Below are 19,972 nucleotides of genomic sequence, written 5' to 3' on the forward strand. Positions count from 1 at the left end.
TTGCCTCAAGGGAGGTTTGTGTTTGTTTTCTGAAAATGTGAACTCCTTGAGGCGATGACGCTGAGGGAAGGGTAGAAAGATAGTGCCTTTGAGGGCAGAAAGATAGAAACGAGAAGAAAAAAGGAGTGATTTGTCTAGGAAGGGGAAGGGGTTCTTTGGGACCCACAAAAATAGGGACCTACAACTCTACTTCCTAGCAGGGTTCTAGCTAAATGACAAGTCCGTAGAGGGAAATGGTGAATGCTGCTCCAGGAAGGCTGAAACCTCTACACCAGAACCCCCATACCTGGCAAAGATTCTTGTGCCTGAAGCTGGTCACAACTATCAGAGCCACCAAACATCAAGGAACCACATCCCCTTCGGCAAGAGGCTTTGCAGTCACGGCCATAATGGACTGAAAACTAACCTTCCACCCTTCATCCTAAATCTCCCCAATTCTCGCACAAACCTACGGAGGCAGCAGATGCCCAATCTTCAGTTCAAATGCTGAGACTGAATTTTTCATCAGTTTGGTGGAATTGGAATAAGGTTTCCCAAGGTAGGATTTAATTTCACTTGAAGGAAATAAAATATTGTAACATTTCTTGGTGACCTGATTTTGTGAAATAAGATTCATACTTACTCTATGGTCAATTAATTTACCAACTTATGGATATCTTTCACAACTCATTAATCTTGCTGGTTTCAAAGAAAGTTCCAAACAAGTTGTTACATAAAAAATGTTAAGATTTTTCCATCAGTAATATATTACCCCCATTTTTTTTCAGGCTATCCTCTCATAAAGTATAGAATATCAAGCAATTAGTTATATATCCATGTTATCTGCCTGGGTTTCCCCTCCTACCCCAGAAAAAACCTGAGCTTGTGGGAAAGCCATGCATTAAAGTTAGGAATCCACGATTTCCATAAAAAAGAAAAAAATCAATTCTACAGCTTAGTTGGTTGATCTCTCAATAGATCGAGCCATAATCAGCATTACAGGTTCCCTATATTTCAGGATCTTAAATTATAACTCCCAACTGTGTGCTACTCAACTTTCATCAAAAACCTAAATGAAAAAAACTACATTTATGGAGGATTACTGAAAACGTAGCATATGTTCCACATAGCATTCTTCCACATTTGTTGCTTGCAAAGCTACTTCTAGGTTATACAATGCTTTCTTTCAAATAGAATCCCAGGATATAAAACAGATAGACAGGAGCAGAGTGATGCTAGAAGAAACAGGTCTCCTTGGAGAATGGCCAGTTCTAGGTCTGAGCAGAAAACATACAAGACGGGTCTGGAATATCTTGTCCAACCAGGAGCAAGGAAGCCAGGAGCCAATATAAAGAGGCTTCCACTGGGCAAAGCTAGGTAAACATGAACATCAATAAGAAAAATAATTATAATGGACTAAAATTCATCAACTATGTTTGAATCCACGAGTCGATAATATTATTAATAAAACAACAAAAAAGACACCCAGTCACCTTTGGAGCATGCTGGGGAACCAAAGCATATTGAAATCTGGTAAAAAAATAAATAAATAAAGCGGAGGGTAAGGCATTTATCCTGATTTTCCTTTTAGAAACTGTACTTAAGGAAAATCAAACAGTTGACGAAGGGAAGGCAAACAGATCAGATGCCAGGGAGCTGGAGGTGCAAGGAGGATGTGACTGCAACAGGACAGCACAAGCAAGTTCTTTGGAGTAAAGAAAATGTTCTGTACTCTTACTGCAGTGGTGGTTATATGAATCCATACACGTGTCCAAGTTTCATGAAACTGTGCACACAAAAATCAATTTCACTGTAATGTTCATTTCAAAAAAAATTCTTTTAAATTTTTTAAAGTTACTTCTCTTTATAGAAGTATGCCAGCTAATAATGAAGGAATGAGAGAATTAGAATGTTACCATCTGTAACCCCAAATGAAATTATAAATATAGACACTGATTACTATGAGTTCCTAACATGAAAAAAAGAAAGGCCTTGAGGGAAGCACACACCACTCCTACAAAGTAGTCTTTCAAAAAAAACCCCTGGATCTCATCAAGTCTCTAGAACTAGTCCTAACTACCAATTTATTAGACACACAGAGAATAGAGAAACATGTTAAGTGATACCATGAGGACAGAGTCAGCAAAATTCTGACTATGGAAAAACTGGTCAGTGGTTTGCCAAGTCAGTGGGGACAGAAGGGAATTTGGGGGGAGCGACGGAACTGCTCTCCGTCATGACTATGATGGTGATTACGCAACGGCATGCAAACTGTCAAAATTCACAGACCTGTACACTAAAATAGGTAAATTTTATCGTACTTAAATTATACTTCAACTTTTTAGAAAATTAAAAATTCAGATTGCGGGAAATTCTTCACAATGAACAAGCTTTCTTCCACAAATAAAGAGAATGAGGAAAAAGAGACAGATGGGAAAACTATAGATTTAAAAAAATTTAAGATCTAATCAACAAATTCCAAGTTATGAACCTTCTCTGGATACCAGTTTGAACAAACAGATTTTTAAAACAATGATTAGCCAACTGTGGAAATCTGAACACTGACGAGATATTTGATGATATTAAGGGAACCCTGTTAATTTTTAAGTTATTGTTAATTGTATTGTGGTTATGTGTTTTAAAAGAGTCCTTATCTTTCAACATTACACACTGAAATATTTACAGATGAATAACGCATGGAACACACTTCAAGCGGAGCAGGGGGAAGCTGGGTGATAAACAACTCAGGTTCACTGCAGTATTCTAAGTGTGTCTGTATTTGAAATTTTCCATATTAAAAACCTACATACATACATACATACAAAGCAGAAGCGGCGCTTGAGAAGCTAGTCTGCTCACCCTTCTTCTGGCTACTCCTGGCACCCCGCCCTCGAGGGAACCCTTTAATTAGTCCCAAGGAATCTCTGGGCTCTTTTTGAACACCCTTGAAAGTCACTGCTTGAGCTAGTTTACGTTTTATTCTCAAATAAAATATGACCATGAACCTGCTGAATCCTTTGACCACGGGATCTGGGCCCCTGCAGAACACTTTTACGCAGAATGAAATTTTGGCCTCACGCCCTAGGTTTTCGCTGACACATTCCGTAAGAAACAGCTTTACGAAAACCACTGCATTTCTGTAGGGATGTTGCTGAGGCAAAGAAACTATTACAAAAACACTCTGTAAGCAGAGGATATTTCTCTGTTTCAATATAGACTGGAAAACATTCCCCTAGTTTTCCACATAACTACCTCCAGAATTTCAGTTTCTCACCAAGAAGTGCAGAGTTCCGTCTCCTGAGATCAACACCACTTGTTTGATGATGACCTACAGAAGGACTGCAATGGACAGACTACACTGCAAAGAAAGAGAGAACATTCAGAGACAGAAAGTGGTCTGGTCTACTTCCACACCATGTTATTGGAACATTCTATGTCCTTCACATTTCACTCAACACGGTCCCTCTAGGTTATTTCATTCATTTTCGTGACTTGGATCACTAAGTGTTTGCTGATGAATTCTAAATCTGTATCTCAAGCCCTAACCTCTCTTCTCAGCTCCAGACCCATGTTTTCACCTGCCTAGTTAGAGACGGCACATTGAAGCACCTTACACTCCACATAGCCAACATAAACTCATAATCTTACCCTTCCAAACCTGCTCCCATATCTGCTGTCTCAATTAAAAGCCTTCCCACTCAACCTATTATTCAAGCTAAAAGCTCCTCAAGATACTGTGAAGAAAAGGAAAACGCAAGCACAGACTGGGAGAAAACATCTGCAAACGTACACCTGATAAAGAATTTGTTTCCAGAACACATAAAGAACTGTTATAACTATATAAGAAGTCAAACAATGGACTAAAAAATGGGCAAAAAACTTGAACAGGAAACTCAGAAAAGAAGTTATATGAATGGCAAATAAATACATAAAAAGATACTCAACATCATTAGTCACTAGGGAAAGGTAAATTTAAAACATAATGATGTATATCACTTTAACCCCTAGAACAGCAAACAATGGTGACAGTTTCAAGAGTCTACATATGTTTCGAAACTTATTAAATGGTACACTTTAAATATGTGCAGCCTACTGTATGCCAGTTATATACCTCAATAAAGCCGTTTAAAAGAAAAAGAACAATAATACCAAGTATTGGCAAGGATATGGAGCAAATAGAATCCCATACATTGCTGGTGGAAATGCAAAATGGTACAGGCACTTTGGAAAACAGTTTGGCAATTTCTTAAAAGGCTAAAAGTACACTTACCATAAGACCCAGCAAGTCCGCTTCTAGGCATTTTACTCAAGAGAAATGCAAACATATGTCTTCACAAAGACAACTCAAATGTTCACAGCAGTTGTGTTCATATTAATTAAAAACTAGAAACAAGCCAATGTCCACCAACTTGGGAATGGATAAACAAATTGTAGTAAAATTATATAATGAAATGTTCCTCAGCAATAAAAACAGATTAACTAAGTTACAAACAATAACAAGGATGAATCTCAAAAGCATCATGCCAAGTAGGAGAAGCTTGATACAAAAGACTACATACTGAATAATTCACTTATATGAAATTCTAGAAAAGACAAAACAATAGTGATAGGAAAAAAGATCAGTGGTTGCCAAAACCACGACTACAAGGGAACACAAGCAAATGGTGGGGGGGATGAGCAGCAACGGCAGCGTCCTATATCATAACTGCAACGGGCTACACAACTGTGTACACTTGTCAAAACTCATCAGGGCCTGACCCCGTGGCCGAGTGCTTAAGTTCGTGGGCTCCACTTCGGCAGCCCGGGGTTTCACTGTTACAGATCCCGGGCGCGGACATGGCACCGCTCATCGGACCATGCTGAGGTGGCGTCCCACATAGCACAACCAGAGGCACTCAAAACTAGTCCGGGCCAGCCCCGTGGCCAAGTGGTTAAGTTCGTGCACTCCGCTGCGGTGGCCCAGGGTTTTGCGAGTTCAGATCCCAGGTGCTGACACGGCACCACTCGTCAGACCACGTTGAGGCGGCATCCCACATGCCACAACTAGAAGGACCCACAACTGAAATACACAACTATGTACTGAGGGGATTTGGGGGGAAAAAAGCAGGGGAAAAAAAAAGAAGATTGGCAATAGTTGTTAGCTCAGGTGCCAATCTTTAAAAAAAAATACAACTATAATATACAACTACGTAGTGGGAGGCTTTGGGGAGAAGAAAAAACAACTCATCAAATTGTATACTTATAATTGGTGAATTCTATTATATGTAAATAGTACCTCAATAAAACTTATTTTTAAAAAGACTGGAAGGAAAGGCAAAATAAAAATACTTAAACTAATGATAGCGCTATCATTTATTGAGTCCTTAATGTATGTAACGTAAGTACCGTATCATGTCCTTCACATTCATTCTTTCACTGACTCCTCTCAATCAGCCATTTATTGAATGCTCCAACAAAGTGACTGAGCACCTACGACCTGTGATGCACTGCTCTAGGTCATGGGAACAGAATAGTACAGAAAACAGACAAAAGTCTCTGCACTCGCACAGTTTATATACCATGAGAGGAGAGTAATAATCCTACAAGGTAGGTACTTTCATTACCTGCATTTTGCAAAAGAGCAAACAGGTTCAGAGGTTGAATACTTTGCCCCAGAGCCCAACGCTAGTATTTGGAAGAGCTGGGATTCAAACAAGTCCAGGACTTCTCAACCTCAGCACCAATGACAATTTGAGCTGGATAATTCTTAGAGGTGGGAGGCTGTCCTGTATTTTGTAGGTGTTCAGCATCATTCCTGGACTCTACCCAGGTAGTTGTAACAACCAAAAATGTCTCCAGACATTGCCAAATGCCCCCTGGGAGGCAAAATCACTGCTAGTTAAGAGCTACTGCTTAATCTCTAAAAACTGACATCACAGCCCAAGCTTCTAAAAACACCTGACACTGCCCTGGCTCAGGTTCTGAATTCAGCTCACCTAAGACCTCATGATTACTTAGTCTACATCCAGCCTCTACCCTGTCATTTCAACAGACATACTACCACTAAAATGAACCTTCTAAACCGTCAGGGCCTAGATGAAATCTCTGTGGAAACTGCCCTCACTACCAGCATTGAGAATGACTATAAACCATTTGTATGTATACAAAGTCATTACACTGTCTCATTTTTTATGTCTATCTTCCTCACTAACATCTAAACTTTTCCCCAGCAGGGGCCATATCTCACTCATGTCTATATCCCTAACACCCAGAACTAGAAAGCATTTAAATGTTTTTTTAATTCAAATACAATTCTAACAAGTTACATATACCATCAAAATGCCAGATCCCTTTGCTTTAAATACATCACACACACAGAAAGCCCCCAAATCATACAATAAAGCTTTAATCAACATAAATCCTATCCAAACAAATGGGTCTTATTCCTAATTGGATCTGAAAAATTCTCTAAATCATAACCCAAACTTTATTAACAGACATATTGAAGTCTTCAGAATTTTCTGAAACCACAGAGATCAAGTTTCCTAACCTTAAAATTCCTTTCAGTCTAGTACAGTTTATCAGGGGCATTAAATAACATCACATTATTTTGGACCACCAAAGCCCCATCCCATGCTAACTCCCTCTGGCCACCAACTCATTTATTAGTTCACTATAGTTTTACTGAGCACCCCCTCAATACTAGAGGTGCTAAGATGAACTAAGATAAGGAAATAAAAGTTTTAGAGGGGGAAAAAAGAACAAAGACATAACAGTAGGCTACGAGGTGCTTGCTCATCCCAAATTATCTTAGTTTTTCTTCAACGGTATGATAGCTTGGTCTGCACTAAGAATGTTTTCAAAAGATAACTCAGCAGGTAACTAATGTCTATTAAAAAGAATGACTTAACAGCAACTATCCTAAAATAAAAACCATACTTTTGGCAATTGTTTTCCAAAATGTCTAAGAGGATATAATATAATAGTCAAGAACTCTACACAGTAGGTCAACTCAAAAGGATCCTTAAGGCTACATTCAGCAACTAATTAATCGTGAAGTGTTCACCAGGAAGTTACATCATTTGATACTCAGAATTTTTATGGCCACAGAATGCAACTGATAATAACTGGTATAAAAAATTTCTAGCTAGAACCATTACATCCATTCTCTATAATCCCATCCGTAGGGCCTTAACTGGCCATTTTGTTTTCTATTTTAGAGCAATCCCGGAATGGTTTTCTGAGGAAAATCTTGGTCTTGCCCACAGGACCTCTTTAGAGATGTATACTGGCTGTCCATTTTTCAGATCCAAATCCTGCCTTGATCAGGATCTGACCTTAATCAGACATGCAGAATATGTGCCCACATGACTCATGGCTGAGAATATAAGCTTAAACTCATTGCTGCCTGATGCTTACCAAAACCTGGTTACAAGAAATAATATTCACGGAGAATTATTTAAGGACTCATTCATTCAATAATTCAATCAACTGGTTTCTAAGTGCCAGGGATAAGCAGAGTCCCTGCAGCTTATTCGTCTCTTCACCCTGCGCCAAGCCAACCCATCAGTGAGCTGGACACCTAAACCACATCGCTCTGGCTCTTTGAAGAATGGTCACTGGCATTACCTGAACCCAGATTGAGAAGTATTACAAGAATCTTAAAATACTCACTACTATATTTATCATTGGGATTTTCCCCCCATGAAACCACACTGTCCCCTCTATGAAGACCAGTGAGAGAAATTTTTCTCAGATCTAACAGACAAAAAAAGTTGTGCTTCTCTTGAACAACATGTGTTTGACTTTATAAACACCATAAATCTGGAAGTTGAGAGTTTCTTTGCTCTAGGAAACTGAGAGCCAAATATGGAACCACCTTTAGTGACTGTGCAGTACTTTCCCGTCCACGTACTAACTTTGCTATTGGTTTAATTTTATTCTTCTTCCCTCACTTCTTTTTTGCCTTAATATCTTTATTTTTAATACTTTAGATTGCATCTATTCTGAAAAGAGGTGGGAAATAAAAAGTGTTTGATGGATGCATTTTTTGTACTTTCTATGTGCCACCCACTGTCCTGAGCACTTTACAACCCTAGAAGGGTTTAACTATTATTATTTCCATCATACAGAAGAGGAAACTGAGGCTCAGAGAGGTTTATTAACACGCATATGCTCTCACAACTTGTATTTGGCAGGGCTAGAATTCAAATTCAGCCCAAACGATTACACCTAGGAGTATGTACAGCCTATCCTGGGAGCAAACAAGGTCAAGTAGAGGAAGGTGAAGGAGAGGGTGGGGAAAGTCCCACGGACGATGTGACATTTGAGCCAACTCTTAAAGGAGGGAGCTAGTCAAGGAGAAAGTATTCCAGAGAGAAAGAGAAATCATGTGCAAAACCCCAAAGCAAAGAGAAAACATGAATTCTGGGAATGGCAAGCAGAACATGCAGTTACATCCAGCCATTAATTCATCATGAAGGGTTCACCAGAAAGTTAAATCATTTAATACTAGACATTTAATAGGTCCATTATTGAGAATTTCTATGGCCACAGTACTAAATTGTGGCTAGAAAGATAAGCAGAAGTGAAATAAAGGCAGTCTCTTATTATGATTAGGCTAAAAAGTTTGAATTATGTTCAGTAAGTAATGGGACCATCGAAGGATCTTAAGGACAAGAATTATAAGATCAATTTACAAAGCATGATGAATGAATTACAGACTCAAGGTAGGGAATCCTACCAGTCAGGAAGCTACTGCAAGAATCTGGCAGTGGGGTAACAAGAATTAAACAAGAACTGTTGAAAAGAAATATAATGCAAGCCATATATGTAATTTTTAATTTTCTAGTAGCTATGTTAGAAAAAGAAAGAAGTGAAAACAATTTTAGTAATACTTTTATTTAATCCAATATATCTAAAATATTATTTTATCATGTAATCAACATAAAAATTAGTAATGAGAAATTTTACATTCATTTTTTGTACTAACCTGAAATCTACTGTGTATTTTATACTTAGGGTACACTTCATTTTGGACATTAAATTTTCATTGGAAGTATGTGATCTGTATTTAGATTTTATAAAATTTACAGAAGAAAAAGTAGATTCACATACCCAAGTTGTTCTAAATATATTTACACATTTTCCAATATGTGAGTCAAGTATCAGTTTTTAAATTTAAATTAATTACAATTAAGAATATTAAAAATTCAGTTCCTCAATCAAGCTAGCCACATTTCAAGTGCTCAATAGCCACATATGGCTACCATATTGGACCATACAGGCCTAAGGAGTGACAAAGGAACTTTGGCTATTAGCACTTCCACCATCAGCATTTCATATCTACCTACTGTTGAGGTTTTCTGAATACTAACATCAATAACTTACCAAGTATTAACTACAACAGCAATCCTACTAGTCAAATCCTCAAAACTAGGTTACTTTCTCTAGGCCAGTGCCTACATCTGTGAAAAAGGAATCCTCTAATGACTACACAGAATTGCTATGTAGTACCTGACACATGGAATGCACTCAAAAATGTCTGTGGAATGGATATATGTTCTTCATACTCAAGGAATAATTCATTTGTTTGCAGACTACGTAAGCCCTTCGTTTCTATTTTCCTGTGGTTCAACTGTTTGTAGCCTCTGTGTACAATGAAAAAAAAAAAAGCAATAAGAAGACCTATTTTCAATTGCATATTTATTAGAGACGTCATGGTATAATGGTTAAGAGCTTAAGCTCTGGAGTCAGACTGCCTGGATTCAAACCCTGGTCCTATCACTTATTAGATGTATGATCTTGGGTAAATATGTGGCCTCTCTGTGCCTCAGTTCCCCCCAGCTGCAAAACAGTGATAACGGTGCATACTTCCTTGGGGTACTCAGAGGATTACAGAAGATAATACATATAAAGCACCTACATATAGTACCTGCCACATAGTAGATGTTCAATAAAAATTAGCTGTTTTTAGTTGGTGGAAAAGAAGCTGAAATTATGGCTCAAGTGAAAAACAGGATTTCTCAATTATCCATGTTTCTGTCCCATATAATCTTATACACCACACACAAAAAAAAGTGTACAAGTAGTACTTTGAAGTCCCCAAAAGAAAGATCTTGCAGACAGTTATATTCATGGAGAAAGGAGCGAAATAAAAAACTTCACCTACTCACTGTGTCTAATTAGGCAGTACGGCAGAGGTGTAGCCAAGCAAATGGAAAAACACGAAGCAAAAAAGGCAGGCCTTTTGCCTTACCTGCTTTTCCGTTTTCGAGGTGGTTTCTCCACTGTGCCAGTCAGTCTACAGACCAAACAGATAAGACGGTAACTAAAAGTAACATCCAAGAACACATCTCCTGTGCCAGTCAAAACCTCAGTGTCCCACCCTCTGAACTACAGGCTGGCTAAGTCTATACCTGACCTTACCACCGCCTTATGTTCTGTCTCCCCGATTTGCCAAGACCAAGCAATCCTGGGACTCGCTGTTCCCCTAATGTCTGCTTAGCCCAAACCCTGCTCTGCCTCCTGGTCCCTCACTCCATCCTCAGCTCCGATTCGTCACAGCCCAGCTCCCCAAAACCACCCCCCACCACCTACTCATTGTCTGCCTCGTCACCCCCGCAAGCCCCTCCGGCCTCCCCTTTCCTGTGCCCACCCCCTCCGAGCCCCGCCCCTCCAGGCCCCGCGCCCCCCGCATTCCACGGCCCCTCCCGGCCCAGCGCCCCCAGCCTCACCCCTCGGGGCCCCTCCCTCACACGCCCCTCTCACCCCGCCTCGAGGATGCTACGCCGGCCAGCCCGCTCCCCCGCCCCTGGGCGCCCCCCAGGCCCCCAGCCTGAACCCCCCGCCCCTCCAGTCTCGGCGCCCCGAATGCTTCACGGCCCCAAGCCGCTGCCCCTGGGCCCGCTCCAGCGCCCCCGCCCCATCGCGAACCCCGACCCCCGCTCAGCCCCCGCCCCACCTGGGGGCCAGGCGACTCCGCGGCTGCTGGGGCTGCCGGGCTCCTCTGACCATCCGGCTCCTGCTCCGCCGCGGGAGCTGCTCCGGCGGCCGCAGGGCTCGCTCGGGAAGCTGAGGCGGCGGAGGCTGGAGTAGGCGGAGAGGCGGGAGGAGGGCCTCGCGCCTCTGCACGGCTTGCCGCGGGGCCCGCCTCCCCCGCGCCTCTCCTCAGCTCCCATTGGCTAGAGCCTTAGTGTGGCCGAAAGCCTGGAGGTCGATTGGACGCTCGGGCCGTCACATCCCGCCACCTAGAGTTTGGTTGAGACTGCAGGTGGCAGCGGAGGTGCCTTAGATACTGCTAGCACGGCCGGGGAGACCTAAGCGCCACCGTGCGCCGGAAAGTAGGAACTGCATCTCCGGCGCCAGACACCTGCCGGCAGGTTCTGCTCGCTCTGCGTCCTGCATCCCACACACCTGCTGGCACCCCCAACGCTGCATCACGCCAGGACCAAACGCCAAGCACTGCAATTTCCCAAACTCCTCTGGCAGGTGCGACAGTGAGGCAACTCTCCAAAACGAGCTTCATTCTGAACCACCTCGTATGCAGTCCCTGTCTCTACATCATGCTGAAATGGTCTCACAGATACGCTTCTTAGAGGATCCAGCCAGAAAACTGTAAGAATCTACCAAAATAAAGCGTGGTTTAGATGCTCAGTCCTCTGCAGAAAAGATGACAAGCTTGAGTGCAGGCTTCTAAAAAAGCAAGAGATTTTTTAAATTACCAGGAAAGAAAAATCAACACCGCAAATTGATGCTTTAACTAAACGCAATGTGTTCTATTTTGAAAGGCCTGAAAAGAATTGATCCCTGTGTGTGCTAACCGTTCTATGATACTGCAGATGATTCTAAGTTCTACACCAGTTAATCAATTAAATTTCACTGCATTTTTATTGTTGTTGACAGACCTAAGAATGCAAGACTACCAGCACACAGTATGTTACCCTTCCTCTTCTACTTTAATAAGGATATCCTTGAAAATAAGACATGGCTTATTAACATATTATAAAATTCTTCCTTTAATGTGATAATCCTCTTCAGCCTCTCTAGATTTCTTGGGTACAGTTTTTGTTTAATAGATCATTGGCATCTTTTCTTGGAGCTGGGAGGAGGCATATAACTTTGTCTTAACCTACTTCCATTTTATTAGAACACATTTTTATGCATCAATAATGTGACAGCCTAGAGTAATACACACCAACAGGTTGGGGACAAATCTCTCACCAATCTTCACAAATGGCAAAAATGAAGATACTACAGTTTTTCACAAAATCAAATTTATTTGGTGTAAAGGGCTGTCCTTTGAGATGGCTCTTTTTACATCTTTGATGTCAAAAAAATGATCTTCCTTCTATGTAATAATTGATAGTAAATTGTAGTGGGATTTTTTTAAATGGCTTTGACAAGGAAAAGAATATTGTCAAACATCTGTTGGTTTCCCAAATTAATATATTATGTAATCCCAAAATCACAGAACCACAAACCGCTTCAATCCCCATCAATAGTGTCTACCTTTATTATCACCAAGCCAGAAAAAAAAAACTTCAAAATAATGCCAGACAAGACTGGGGGAGTTGGGGTAGGAGTCCTGGTGGGGAGGATAAACTCACTAGGAAAGTAATCTCGAAATACTATGTTTCTTAAAATATGGACTGAAATCCTCTGCCTGGTTTTCAAGGCTATCATAACTGGCCAACACGTGATACATGGTAGATACTGTCAACAGAGCTGCAGGTATTAATTTCTTATGTCTTCCCAAGAAGAACCCTCAAGTTGTATGTTTGAGTCATGTCCAAGTTCTAGTATTCTGGGCTTTTACTATCTTAAGAAATACACATCCCATCATTCCAGACCACGTTTAATTCACACTTCCTCTTTTAAGCCTTCCCCAATGACTCCATCCTACATCAAACGTTTCCTTCTCCATATTTGTTGTACGTACTTAGATAAGCTACACTATGTCAGCAATTATATATTGCCTTGGATTATTCTTACTTCCCAGCTACACCGAATTTGGGCAAATGGTATATGCAAGTGAGCACTCAATAAATGGCAGCTTTGGGCCAGGGACTCGGCACTTTATGTGTGCCATTTTTGACCCTGATATCAACCCTGTATGGTATTCTCTTATTTTAAACACAGAATTTTAAGACTCAGAGAACCCATCTTGCTCAGGGTCACACAGCTTCAGTAACACATATGGCTTAAGACGTACTCTGGCATGTCCTACAGGGATTCAAGTTCCAGCTCTCCTGTGCAACCTTGGGCAAGTTACCTATCCTCTCTAAGCCTGTTTCCTCATCTGAAGGGGGGGGAGAGGTAATATAGTCAGAGAGTCATAGTAAGGGGTACCACAAAACAGGGCATGTACGGCATTTAGCTGGGTGTGTTCAATACAGGTTAGCTGCTATTACTGCCTGGTAGAGCTGGGGTTTTTTACCCAAATGCTTTGATCCCAAAGCCTATATTCTTTCCACTATTCCATAATGCCTCGATAGAATCTTTTATATCCCATTACCATTTATACACAAAAGCAGAGTGGTGAGAAAAACAGTGGGTCCCGGGGACTGAGTGGAATATACTAATGTAATAAGTAATTTTCTTGACACACAAAAACATCTTCATAAATTTCATGCATTTTTGAATTAAGGAAATATCTGACTGACCTAAGCCAGCATAAGCTTACTCTCATGTGGGTAAGAAAGGCATATATTCACCAACTGACTGACAAGGAAATAGAAAACTAGTAAGAGGAGAATAAGGAACCAACCTTCCCCCAAGCATCTACTGTGTTGGCATCATACTAGGGGACTTTCCAAATGCTTCTTTTTGGTTTTCTATGACCGTATATTTTGTCAGCATGACTGCACACTGTAAATACACAATTGAAAGAGCTGTGAGAGTTTCATGAAGCATGGTTCTGGGCACTGGATCCAGGACGTTAACAAAGAATATTGCCCTCAAGAACTGGAACACTCAGCTCAGAGTCAAATGCAGAAAAAAGAAAAGGTTTCACTTATGTTTACTAGGAAAGCAACCAAGTGAAGGAATAAGTGTTTTTTAATTTAACTCATGTTATATAAAGTGCTAAATTCTTGTCAGGACATACTACAGACTATGCACTAGATAAAATTTTTTGACAAACTTCCTATAATCGTTTTATTAATTTACACTGAGAGAATACAGCACCTTTCATCCAAAGAAGTGAAGGTGCTTTACAAACATTAGCATTTAAAAAACAATTACATTTAAAAATCTGGATTCTTGCTGTTAATCTCTTCCACTCCAGATACACAGTTTTCTGGAGGCTGGTGGAAAGCAATTCTATTTCTGACAACGAAAGAGGCTCAGAAAGAGTTCAGATTTGCTTTCACAATACAGGCATTTTCCAAAACCTGGTGCTGGGCTTACAAAGCAAAATACACAAATCTTAATGCAATGAACAATATTCCAAACCTTATTTCAAAAGCAAAACGCAGGGTTTAAGACGTCAAAATCTTCCAACAGTTCTAGACATCCAGACAGAGTAGGAGCTGATGCAGGTTGCATATTAGATGTGCTCTTGATCCAGGCTTTTTAGGATCACACTCGAATGAACACATTTAAAGTGGTGAGATTTTTCAGGAAAAAGCATTAACCTATAAAAAGCTAGCCAAGAGCATATCAGGCAAATGAGGAAAGGGAGTGACTGGCAATTAAAAGTAGACAGTTCTCACTACAGCCTAGGATACTTTATTAGAAACCAAGTATATCATAGGCAAATAAAAATAGTTATTACCCCCGTTAGTACAACATAAGGGATTTTACATTCAGCCTAGATACAGGGAGTAACATATCCTCCTGCCTACAAATCTATGACTTGCAGTATCTTTCACCACATGATTACTCTATATAGTACATAGCCCTTATTTATTAGAGGGATCCAAATATTCCTTTTAGGCTTACAAAGTCTAATACATTCGCTTTCTCTTCTCTTTACATGTCTAATAGTAAAAACTATTTTTTTCATGCAAAAAGCCATTATTCAGTTGAAGAGAAAAAATCAAGCAAAACAGAGATGGCAGTTAAGGAATGGACAGAATATTATTGGCACATGCCCAACTAGTGACAAACAAATGCAGTACACCATGACTTAAAAACAAAAGTCACATTACAGGGATAACTAAAACAACTACATCAATCTAAGCTATGGAGTGTCAAATGGGAAGGGAGGGCTGAGGGTTACCGGTTTTATTGGTACAACTTAAAAGCAGTGGAGAGCAAGCACTTAAATACAATTTATGGTAACAGAAAAAAATACTGCAGAGCGCTGTTCAATGACCACACCAAGTTGTCTGCATCATTAATTTCCAGTGTTTCACAATCAGTAAAATACATAGCTACATATCCCTGTAAGATAAAAATACCTTTCCCCCTGAATTACGCTGGGGTCAGGGCAGTAACACAAAGCTACTGACCCAACAGTTCAAGTGTGTGCAGCAAATGTCTGAGCCACTTCTTTCACATAGCTGTACAATTAAAAACTATACAAGGAGCTGGGTGGTTGAGGGAAAAAAAAACATCACAACAGTATTGTGCTCATTTAATAAAAGAAAACCCTGATGAAAAATTATGTGCCAAGAAGCTTAGACTATAAAGATTTTTATTGCATTTTTAGGTAACCTGGAAGTTCTTATCCTGAAGGGGAAAAGTTGGTTTTCAAAACTACCTGAACAGATGCTAAAGTGCTTTATTAATTGGCTGGCTTCACAAAGAGTTCCTGGAATGACAAAAATTAATTATAGTAGTAAAGGGATACCAACTATTTCACAAAATGGTAAATTCCAACATCATTTATGACCACAGTCATAAGAGACACTGGAACATTTGTCCTTATCAAGTGGACAGTTGCATATCAAGAACTGATCATCACAACCCTTTGGATATTCAAATTACTTACACAAAGCCAAAACATGGTATCACAGACCTTTACAAAAAAGGACAATTTGTTTCTTTCTAAACTTTTTATAATCTGCTTCGGATTACAGTTCACAGATACAAGAGTCCTGACTTTTCAACCTTTCCAGTTGCAGTTAAAAAATGAACACTTTCTAAAAGTTAAGGTCAAGTGTTACAGCAAGAGAAGAATGATTCCTATTAAAAAGTACATAGATTTTACTTAATGATACTCATGATAGATTGTAAACTGGATTGATTGATCACATTCTACTCAACTGGTATCAAATGAATATATCAGCGTTACAAGTATTAAATGTTTTTCTATTACTATAGAGGATATAAACCAAAACATTAATATGGCAGTTATGTTCTTTAGGCACAGTTTAGTGATTTTTTTCTAAATAAATAGTATTGAATTTAAGTTGAAGTTTTAAACTCAATAACCAAAGGGTCAAGAATTCTGATTAGGAAAAAAGAAAAGAAGAATAACTTTAAGCTAACAATGTAAGTTGTTTAAAATTTCTAACACTTTAACCTATCTGGGTTTTATTTAAGATTACTTTATTAAAAAATACAAGGAATCTGAAAAAAGATCAATACAATTATCAATGTACAAAGTCATAAGCTGTAGCAGTTTTTAACTAAAATTTAAAAACACAACAAGGAGGGCAGCCCTTTAGACCAATTTATTTTATATCCATTTAAAATATCCAACAAAGGACAATGAAGTTTACAGCTGGGACAGGTATACATAACTCGAGGCATTTTCAGTCCATCGTGCCCAATGAATAACATCTTTGCTGCTGAAATTTCTTAAAACTTACCAAACTAAAAACAAAAGGCTGAGTGATACAAAAGGAGAAGTATTTCAGTGTAGTCTGTTCTGTCAATTGGCTTTTTTTTAAAAAAGGAAACACATCCTGTTTCCCCCAGACCAGTAAATAAGCAAGAGCCACGTGCAGCAGTGTGAGTATGAAGACATTTCTCAAGTCTTCTCAAATGAGTCCAAGTTGGTGATGAGATGGGGGAGAAAATTGATAGAAAAACATTGCTATAGACACCATAACAAACAATAAATTTAGATAATTTAAAATTAAAAAAAAAAGGCAAGAGGCAGCATTTCAGCAGCAAAGTGCTCAATAAAAAGTATATTGTAGAGGATAACACACAAAAGTTGGGGTAAGAAGAGGGCAGAAAAATGGGTCAGCAGGATGGGCGAAGGCCTCAAAGGAAATACGGCGTCGTTGTTCTGGGAGGAATAACACGTTCTGAATCTGGAACTGCCCGGAATAACTTTGGTTCTCTTGTATTTACATCTTTGAAGACCATGATTGAAGCAATATTTCCACAACGATAGCAGTAATTAGGAGCAGACCATACTGTTACCAGCTTCTCATCAAACATAAATTTATAGCCTTCATGCACTAGTTGGTGTGCTCTGCAGATGAGTTTTAAGTTGTTGATATGAACAAACTGCAATTTAGAAAGGTTTTGTTAAGTATCCAGCACATTTTTTAAAATCAACCTACATACATAAGAAAATAAAGTGTATATATATATATATATATAATTTTTTTTGAGGAAGATAAGCCTTGAGCTAACATCTGCTGCCAGTCCTCCTCTTTTTGCTGAGGAAGACTGGCCCTGAGCTAACATCCGTGCCCATCTTCCTCTACTTCATATGTGGGACGCCTACCACAGCGTGGCTTGCCAAGCGGTGCCATGTCCACACCCGGGATCCAAACCGGCGAACCCCGGGCCACCGAAACAGAACGTGCGAACTTAACCGCTGTGCCACCCACCAGGCCAGCCCCAGAAAATAAAGTATAAATCCTGTTACTACTAAAGTTCTCACAATTATAGAACCAATTCTACAGTTATCCCCAGTACCTTCAATAAGTTATAGGGCAATAGAGCCACTTTGGTCTGAGTCTATTAGAGAGTCAGAGAAATCATTTAGTCATATAATCAGAAGTTTCTGAAGAAAAGCATAAGTACTATCAGATATGAAATAAAGTTTTTATGGTTTAATAATAAATATATTGTTATCAATATCTATCATTTACTGAGGGTTTATATAGTTCCTGCAAAAATTCTGCAATGATTTGTTATCGTTCTTTTGCAACTTAAGGAAACAAGAGGTGCATTCAGGATAAATAACTTAGCTCAGTTATGTTGAACCTCGCACTCTGACTCCTTTATGCTAGATTACTTCCCAATATAAGCTTATCCCTACATGTGAGTGTGTGTATATGTGTATATATGTAAGTGTGTGTGTGTATTTCTATAGAGTGAAAATAGCTGAACCTCAAAAAGTTGCCTATTCACAATATATACATATAACAAACCATCATGCTGTACAGCTAAAACTAATACAATGTTATATGTCACTTGTGTCTCAATTAAAAATGGATATATTAAAAAAAAGTTCCTTATCTTGTCCCTGCTATCTCATTGCTTAAATTGCAATATTTGAAAGAAAAGGAACATTTATTTTACACATATTACCAAGTGGATGCTGAAGGAGGTGCTTTCATTATGTGATCTCATTTAACCACTAAGGAAAGACACATATGATAAACTAGGTAAGAAATTCGATATCCATAGCCGCCAGTTTGAATAAACTAGACTAGAAGTTTGCTGTCTATAGTCACCATAGTTCTTTACATAGTCCATTAGCCACAAACAAACCACTTTCCCAAAAATGTTGGCTTTACCTCATTTGTGACCTTTGCGCCAAAAAGCCAACCTGCTCCTCGGGGACTGATCGCCCAAGTATCCACATCTTCAGGATCTGACCAAACCAGGTCACAAAATGCTCCTTTATGAGGAATTTCCTGATTCCGTTCAATGGTTCGAATTTGATCCAGTGTTTTGATATCAGGAGATAAACCACCATGAACACACAAAATCTGCTCATCTATTAACTAGCAAAAAAAAAAATAATAACAAAGAATTAAATGTATAATAATAAACTCAGCCATAGCTAAGTGCATCAAGGAATGCTAATGATATCAATATAACTGAGACGGCAGTTAGATAAAAACATGCAAAGTGTTATTGTCAGGAAAATACTTGAGGTTTTAAAAAGATTTATGTAAACTTACAGCTGCTACTGTGAGCATGTCAAAAACTTTGGTACAGTATCTCCAGGCATTAGCATTTCCATATTTGGTTTGGCATTCATCTATGAAAGAAACAGAAGAGTTCTCATTAATGAAGTTCTGAATCCGCCAATAAAAATAAAGAATACATCCAATACTAGGACAACAGAAATGCAGTTAAAACTAGGACAGCAAGTTATGACACACATTTTGCCCTGGTAGGTCCTATCATGTACAGTCAGAGGGAAACTAGTATTTAACTAGTCTAAGAATGTGGTCCTGCTTTTCATTCCAGAAGTGGCCCTAAGAAGTAGCTGAAATTATTGGTCAAAATGCTATGATCACGAAGAATTCAATAGTAATTTCATATACCCCAAAGCAAATGCTTTTGTACACTATGTTATTAATACCAGGAAACTCTATCAAAGAGTAATTTATTTAATGTGACTACCTTATTCTAGCAGGATAATCAAACAAATTAGAAGATCCTTAATTACAAGAGCACGGGTAATTCCTATCTCAACATTTCTCAGAACTAGGTTGTCTCTTCTGAGATTTTCTGGAAATTGTGCAACTAAATACTTGAGCTCCAGTAAGTACATCTGTAGTCATGACTGATGATAGACTGCCAATCAGGTTCTTACATATTCCCAGCTGAACACTCTCTCTGCTATCTACAACAGATAATAGGGCACACATTTCTTCTTTCAATTAATACCATGGAAATTCTGCTCTTTGGCTTCCTCCTTAATTTTGAAAACAACTGACATCACTATTGCCCTAAGTACAGCTGAAAATGATAAAGGATAGAAGACTATGGGGTATGGTCAATCCTCATGATTTTCTAAATTACATCTCTATGTGAAGCAGGACCCTTATTTAAACTTGCCTTGAGAGAGTTCTAACATTGAGCTCACTTTGCAGGCAGGAATCTTGTATTTTTCACCTTCACACATAGGGCAAAGCACTTGGTT

At 39.2% G+C, this 19,972-nt stretch overlaps 2 protein-coding genes across 5 annotated transcripts in view; both read right to left on the minus strand.

Moving 5' to 3' along the window:
• Positions 1-11,106, minus strand: part of SCAI (suppressor of cancer cell invasion) — a 143,459-nt gene extending 132,353 nt beyond the window's left edge. The window contains exons 1-2 of one of the 4 annotated variants that reach the window (XR_011533584.1): positions 10,922-11,088; positions 10,217-10,261 (exon numbers count right to left, since the gene is read on the minus strand). Coding sequence is in view for 1 of the 4 variants with exons in the window: in XM_070596466.1 (XP_070452567.1) it covers positions 10,217-10,261; positions 10,922-10,974 (98 nt within the window). In the remaining 3 variants the exon portion in view is untranslated. Of the gene's footprint in view, positions 1-10,216; positions 10,262-10,921 lie in introns of all 4 variants that reach the window. The other 3 variants (XM_070596467.1, XM_070596466.1, XM_070596468.1) reach the window with 3 other exon arrangements.
• Positions 11,107-14,101: 2,995 nt separating this feature from the next.
• Positions 14,102-19,972, minus strand: part of PPP6C (protein phosphatase 6 catalytic subunit) — a 36,923-nt gene continuing 31,052 nt past the window's right edge. The window contains exons 5-7 of the mRNA XM_008521917.2: positions 19,002-19,081; positions 18,612-18,821; positions 14,102-17,367 (exon numbers count right to left, since the gene is read on the minus strand). Coding sequence (XP_008520139.1) covers positions 17,119-17,367; positions 18,612-18,821; positions 19,002-19,081 — 539 coding nt within the window. The 3' untranslated portion in view covers positions 14,102-17,118. The remainder of the gene's footprint in view (positions 17,368-18,611; positions 18,822-19,001; positions 19,082-19,972) is intronic.

The sequence above is a fragment of the Equus przewalskii genome, chromosome 26 (assembly GCF_037783145.1).
Source record: "Equus przewalskii isolate Varuska chromosome 26, EquPr2, whole genome shotgun sequence".
NCBI classification, from domain to species: domain Eukaryota; kingdom Metazoa; phylum Chordata; class Mammalia; order Perissodactyla; family Equidae; genus Equus; species Equus przewalskii.